General features: G+C 38.7%; 1 protein-coding gene across 1 annotated transcript in view; it reads left to right on the top strand.

Moving 5' to 3' along the window:
• Nucleotides 1–7,435, top strand: part of KCNC2 (potassium voltage-gated channel subfamily C member 2) — a 17,546-nt gene that overhangs the window by 704 nt on the left and 9,407 nt on the right. The window contains exon 2 of the mRNA XM_017733248.1: nt 6,280–7,210. Coding sequence (XP_017588737.1) covers nt 6,280–7,210 — 931 coding nt within the window. The remainder of the gene's footprint in view (nt 1–6,279; nt 7,211–7,435) is intronic.

Genomic DNA, 7,435 nt, shown 5'->3' with positions numbered 1-7,435 from the left:
ACATCTAGGGGGATTTCAGAAACTAACTGGCAGTTTGAATTCCTGGAAGAATAAAATTGGCTTCTGGAGAACATTAACAGACAAATATATGGAAGATTTACAGGAACTAAGACTTTTATTTCCTGAACCTTGAGAGAGAGAGAAAAAAAATCAATATCAGCTTATAATGTTTATGATGGGAAAATATAATTTTGGTATAACCACTATTAACTGTTTTAGCCTAAGAAATAGATTGATGAGTCTAAAAATACATGTGAAGAAAATTTTTAAAATACAGTTTTGTAATGAATATATATATGACTAAATTCTTGCAATCAGTGAGAGTGGGTGCATTTAATGCATAGATCAGCTTACTTTTTGTGGTCAGAGGGTTAGTAAGAGGAAGAAATTAATCAGTGATTTTTTCAAATACTTTGTATTATATTCAGAAATATGAAAAGATGAGGCTGAAACTAACAAATGTGAACAGACATCACTGGGAATAATTTTTAAATCTCCAAAGTATGGAATTTTTTTTATTTTTCAAAATGAATATGGTATTAAAAAAACCATACTGCTTTCCTTTTAAGTATTCTGTTATCCTACAGAAGTTATCCTGTTTTGAGGGTTCTGTTTAGCATGAATGATCTGGTGGGAAAGCAAAGAACCCATGAATGGAAGCTCCTCTACTCTTGTTTTGGTCAGGAAAAATGAAGTTTTTCAGTAAACTCTTACCTGTTGTGATGAAAGCCGGATTTTGGTTACAATGGTGAGCAAGCCATCAAAGCTAGTTTCTTTAGAAAAAAATCACCACGGTCTCTTTTCTTGGATGCTCTATAGCTGTATTTTTAGTCTATGAGTGTGGTGGGAAGGAATATTGATTTTTAAAAATAGTTTTAAATTCTAGCAACACACATGTATCAAATCTCATAATGTGCCTGTGAAGATATTTATTTAAAGCAATGTTTTAATCTTCTTTCTTTAAAGGCAATTCTGTACCTGCATTAGAGAATATTAAGTGTTGTATTTTCAAGGGCTTATTAAATATTCAGTTATTTTCTTTTTCTGTTGTCAAGTGTGTCAAGGGCAAACCTTCTGTGTCCTGGAAGGTAACTCAAACTAAATGAATCTTAAAAGCTGCTATTAAATGCTCACGTTAGAAAATATACATTACACAGTGAGGGGAGTGAAAGAGGAGGTGTTGAGATCCAACCCCAGAACAAGTTGTATCCAGATGAGATACAAACTTTTTATGGGAAAACACTGAAATATGGTGAGAGATTTTATTCAAAACTTACATGTGAAGCAAGAAGTAAGGATGACTGTGGCTATTAACACTTTGCTGTGCATTAACCTCTTCACTGACGATGACCTGTCCGTCTTGGAACACTAAATAATTGTGTAGAAATAGCCTATTTTAAGGGTGTGGGATGGACAGATGAAACTTATTTTGAATATGGAGAAGTATGAGTCTGATTTTCTGAGTATGTATGATACACCTGAGTGTGAAGATCCATTTGCAGCTCTGCTGTTTTGTTCAGGCTCTGTCTAGGCTGTTAAGCCCTAGAATGGCTGCAGTAAGGCTCTGGCTCCATCACAGGACAACGGCCAGTCCCATGTCTGGGTTTGCTTGGAAAGGAAACGTGTGTGTGGGTCAGATGCGAGCCACAGCATCCTCTGACCACGTGCCTTTTCCTGCTGTGAAATCCAGACATGGCCCATGAGATAAGGCTGTTGTCAGGTCATTTGCAGCCACAATTTTTAGTAACCTTAATTTTTCAAGGCACTTAAGGAGCTATGTGCAAGGTAAAACATGACTTTGGACTCATAAAAGTTCTGCTAATCCACAGACTGCTCAATTCTAGAATTGGCTGTCAATTTTGAAATTGCTTTAAACTCTGAGCTACTCAGTCCCCCATGAGACACTGAACTCGAAGTATGAATCATAAAGTTTTCTACTTCCAACAAGTTATCTTTAGGTATCTCACACACACTTTAGATTTGTGTGCTTCATTGAAAAGAAAGTTATAAATGATTAATCCACTTACTGTGAACATTAGTAGAACTTAGCAATGGAGCTTGGCTGGTGATCCCATCAACTAGACAAGCTGGGAGATGGAATCTCTACTGTCTGAACTAGTGATGCTGACACACAAGAACAGAATTGGGTGCACACTGCCTTCAAACTGAGCAGAGGGAATCCACAGCCTACTGGGAACTTTAACTGCTGAATGAGGAATATTTTGCATGCTGTGTATTACATACTGAATATTTTTGTAACTTTTAACTGCTCTCTTCTGGCAAAAATGGACTGAACTTTTTATTAATTCAATTTGTATTAATTTCAATTTTGAAAATGGTAGCCCTATAGTGTGTCTACAACCATTCTGCAGCTTAGAAAAATGGTTCCCTCAGGAGGAAAAAAGAAAACCTAAATGAGAAAAGTTAATTTTATCACATCCATTGAAATAAACAAGAAGCAATTATTTTTAAAAAAGAACCTTTTTAAGAAGTGAGAAAGGATCATGATTACTTGGATATTATTTGAAATTTTTCTTCAGCTTTTTTTGAAGATATTGAAAAAATGTGTTTGGGCTCAAATCTTAGGTTTAAAAAAGGGGGTGAATAAGCTGTTTTGCTCTATGCCAAGGCTTGAATTTGTTTTGCAGCTAGTCAAAACCAAATGTTTTTCAGAACTTCAAAGAAGTTTCAGAACTTCTCACAGTGAAAGGTTGCTAATGATTCAAACAGAAAATTGTCTCTTGCTGTAACCTTTCTGAAATAATGATTAGGCTAACTGCTTTTAGATTTCTGCTCTTCATAAAAGAAAAGAGGGAACGAACAAATAGTTGTGTGTGCTACCCTGGTTATTGTAGACCGAGGTACTAATGCAGGACTGAGGAATAGGACTTGGTCGGTCACGACCACCAGAGAATCTGTGAGTTCAAATCTGTACGGACTCTGTCTGAAATGTGCTGCTTGCCCACATGAACAAAAATGGATATATTTTTAGAGGCTAATTACTTTAGAGAAGCTGGAATTAGGATGAAGGAGAAGGAAAGCATAAAGTGAGGATAGCACATGACTTCATTTAATTTCTTTCATTACAGATATGTATGAAAAACATACCAGAGACTTTTCAATGCATTGCCTGGTATTATGTAACATAATACTAAGGAAGCATCTTTGTTAATGTAAAGTTAATCCCTAGGCATTTTTTGTTTGGCTGATAAAATGTTCCTTCTTGCACTGATCTTTGCATTCATTCTTGTGTGTTCTCTGACCCATCTGACTATTGCAATAACACTGTAGGTCTCTTGTGTATGAGGCTTCATCTTGCTAGGTGCTATGCATGCTTTGTCCTGATCCAAGGAGCTGGCAGTTTAAAATCAAATGCAATGAGAGATAAAAGGAATGTGTGCCTTTGCTCAAAATCAGTGATGCCATGCATACGCATGGAAATGTGTGCATCGTATTGTTTTACATTTCTATGAGTGGTTATTGTGGGCTTATCAAGAAATCTGTCACCAGATTGATAGTGTTTTCTTGTCTTTGTTCTAACCTCTGGGAGATGACTGTCTTTAGGATAATGTAGTAAGATAGCGGATTTTGGACATGATTGAATGTCTTTTTCCTTTAGGGATAATAAAACACTAAATGTAGCTGCACAGCTAAAAATTTCAATCTGCCTTGCCAAGTGCCAAGTGCAGTGTCAATGCAGTGTCAGTGTTAAGCAAAACAGTAATAAATAGCTTGTCAGGCAGTTCTACCTGTAGCTAATCTCTTGGTATTTGGCATTTTTCTTTAGAAAGGTTCTGAACCTGAATGGACTCCCGTTCTGAAATACAGTCCAGAAAAAAGTGGTAATTATTTACATACTGTTAGATTCACTGCACTGTTGAGTGCAGAGTTAATCCTTATTATATCTGAGTGGTTGGTAAATTATATAGTTGTTGGTAACTTTTACTTTGGTTAGGCTGAATGTAGTTTTCTTTTATTTTCAGACCAAAAAAAAAAATTTCACAGTTGTCTGAAATCACTAAAGTGTTGCCGTTGAAGAGGTTGTCTAATATTTTATCTGTCAAAAGTTCCCTCCCAAATTACAAACTACAGTGCTGACTTAGCTTCAGTGATTCTCAGCCTCCAAAGATTTCTTTGCTTTTTATCCTTGACTGTGTAGAAGGATTCTGTAGGATGCTCTAAGAGACACCCAAGGGTCATTCTTAGCCCACCAGTGGCTTAGAGTCTGATAAATTCTCTTTCCATCTCGTGGAGAGGTTTTGCAAAGTTCTGCTGAGTTTAATTCACTTAGGTTATATAAATCTGGTTGTATTTGCTGTCTCTAGTTGTCTCACACAAGACTGAGGATCTTTTGTGTATGTTGGTGTCAGGTGCTGTGAGCTATGAACATGCAGCCCTTCTGTAGTTAAGGCAAAGGCAGAAAAGCCTGTTCAGTAAAAACCAGACAGTGTAAGATTTTTTGCTTAGCTTGTGGCTAGAAGTCCAGACTGGATGATAAGTGTTCAGTTCCGTTTCAGAGTCAGTCCTTTTTGAAAGGTAACAGATTTAGTGTTTGCAATTGTAGGGCATGGTGTAGTAACTTTTTTCCTTGACTGAGGAAAGGAAGCCAGAAATAAACTGCAAATATCTGATATAGGTAGTTATATGGGAATTTTCACAGATCCGTCTCGTGAGTCTGAATGCAATAAATTTGCCAGGCCTGCATTGTAAATTTAAGCTTGTTTCCAGAATAAAAGGAATTCTTTCTACAGGTTGTAGAGACAATATTTTGTTGTCTAACCAACGTTCTGTGTTAGAAAAATGCAAGCATTCAGTATTGTATGAACCCAAATGAGTTCCTGTGGCACATAACACTAAATCTGAATGCTAATACTAAATTCACTCATTGATATCCGAAGTACACAAAATCAGTTTTGCCACAATGTTGTATCCTGGATCAAAGTGTCAGAACAGAGGCATTTCTGCTTATGGCTATTATTTTGTCTGCCTTCCAACTAGATTTTTTTCCAATGGTGTTCAAGATTTCAGTGTGGTAACATATAGGTATTAGATATTTTTGAAAACCTCTTTAGGCATTTTTTGCCTCTTTGAGCCCCTAACACTTTCAAAAATCTTCATGTCTCCAGAAGGCTTTTTTTCCCCCAGAGTAATATTGGCTATAAAATGTCTATTAAGATGCAAATTTGAAATAAAAAATATTTTTGTTTGTGTACCACACCACTGCTGTTAGAGTGCTAGCTAATATGGTAATGTCATTGAAAAGAAGTTAACCATTGTAGCAAAGGAACAACTGACTTCAAAACACTTTTTCATTCGGTCTGTTTTATTCAGTGAAAGAAAATCTATCTCCTGCTCTAGCTGCTTGGCTCGGTGTTATTTTTTGAGATCCTGTCCTGGATGTTCTCTGTTATTCAATGCTTGACTGCGATGGCTGAGTTGAAGATCAGGAAGTATATGTTTTTTAAATCCTAAACAATTCTCTATGATGGCTGTTTCCAGGTTATTTACCTGTATTTTATCAATTCATGTGCCTCTACTAGAACTGAATTTGTATTTCCCTTTTTGTTTGGATTGTCCGGGATTTGTAACTTGGTTAGCAGGATTGTGGATCCTAAGACTGTGGCAAAGCTCTGCCGCCATAGTGTGTGAGGTTCTGCAAGATTTACTTTTAGTGCTGCCCAAGAGAATCAGTGATGGATGACTACAAACATAATAGGCAATGCAACCAAATCTACCTGTAAGACAGAAGGCATTTTCTATCAGTAAATATCCTGTATTTGTGAATCTTTGACAATTCAAAGGAAACCCAGTTTGGATCTGCTCCTAGATCCCTCTGAGGTGCCCTTCAAGACAAATGTGGATTCTGAACCATAATCTTGAGACCGTTACAGCCAGCCCACATTTTCCACTCTGTGAGAGGTGAACATCTTTAAGTATTGCTGTGGTTGGTGTTTACAGGGACTGTTTGCAAGGAGCCTTGACAACTGAATCAAATTCAGACAATTTAGCACAGATTAAAGAATTTGTTGCCACCTTCCTATTGAGTTGCATTTTGTCATGGTGTCCATTGCCAAGACTCTTCCTGCTCCTGGACTCCTGGCCTGCTTGTGAGAGCTGTCTGCTGCTCTCCTCTGGCCTAGATGGAAATTTTTATGCATATGAATTTGTCAGCCATTTGGGGACGAATGAGTGAAAGTTTTACTATAAACACCAACATCATTAGTATTAATGTAAAGAGCTGTGCAGTTCTGATGTCTGTTTTATCTCTTTGTGTTTCAGTTCATCGCTTTTGCCTCTTTATTCTTCATCTTAGTTTCAATCACAACCTTCTGCCTGGAAACACACGAGGCTTTCAATACTATTATAAACAAAACTGAGCAGGTCATCAACGGGACAGAAGCTGTGCTACAATATGAGATTGAGACAGATCCTGCACTGACATACGTGGAAGGAGTCTGCGTGGTATGGTTTACATTTGAATTTTTAGTACGTGTTATTTTTTCTCCCAACAAACTTGAATTCATCAAAAACCTCTTGAATATCATTGACTTTGTGGCCATCCTGCCCTTTTACCTAGAAGTGGGCCTGAGCGGGCTCTCCTCCAAAGCTGCGAAGGACGTGCTTGGTTTCCTCAGGGTGGTAAGGTTCGTCAGGATCCTCCGTATTTTCAAGCTCACCCGGCACTTTGTGGGGCTCAGGGTGCTGGGTCACACTCTGCGAGCCAGCACCAATGAATTTCTGCTGCTGATAATATTCCTGGCACTCGGCGTTTTGATATTTGCCACTATGATCTACTACGCAGAGCGGGTGGGAGCCCAGCCTAATGACCCGTCCGCGAGTGAACACACACAGTTCAAAAATATCCCTATCGGCTTCTGGTGGGCTGTAGTCACCATGACCACCCTGGGATATGGGGATATGTATCCACGGACTTGGTCAGGCATGCTGGTGGGAGCCCTGTGTGCACTGGCAGGAGTGCTCACCATAGCCATGCCTGTGCCTGTGATAGTTAACAATTTTGGGATGTACTACTCCCTGGCCATGGCAAAGCAGAAACTGCCAAGGAAGCGAAAGAAGCACATCCCTCCTGCTCCTCAAGCCAGCTCACCCTCCTTCTGCAAGACAGATTTGAACATGGCCTGCAATAGCACACAGGGTGACATCTGCCTGGGCAAGGACAACCAGCTGATGGAACACAACAGATCATCAGGTAGGACCCCACTGGAAATGCATGTCCTCTGAAAACACTTTATAGACCAGTATGTTTGGTAGGGGTCAGAAAGCAGCCAGTCTTTCTGCCAGGAGAAGATGTAGCTCCCACCCTTCTCCCCTCCAACATTTGCGTGTGTCAGTCTCATAGAGGACAAAATAGGTATAGTGATGTTCCCAAACCTCTATGTAGCTGGTCTATACAGTTTTGCTTGCTCTGTTGAGA

Source organism: Corvus brachyrhynchos, unplaced genomic scaffold (genome assembly GCF_000691975.1).
Source record: "Corvus brachyrhynchos isolate BGI_N302 unplaced genomic scaffold, ASM69197v1 scaffold32, whole genome shotgun sequence".
Classification (NCBI taxonomy): Eukaryota; Metazoa; Chordata; class Aves; order Passeriformes; family Corvidae; genus Corvus; species Corvus brachyrhynchos.
The sequence above is the reverse complement of the archived record's forward strand: the minus strand, read 5'-3'. Positions and strand labels throughout refer to the sequence as shown.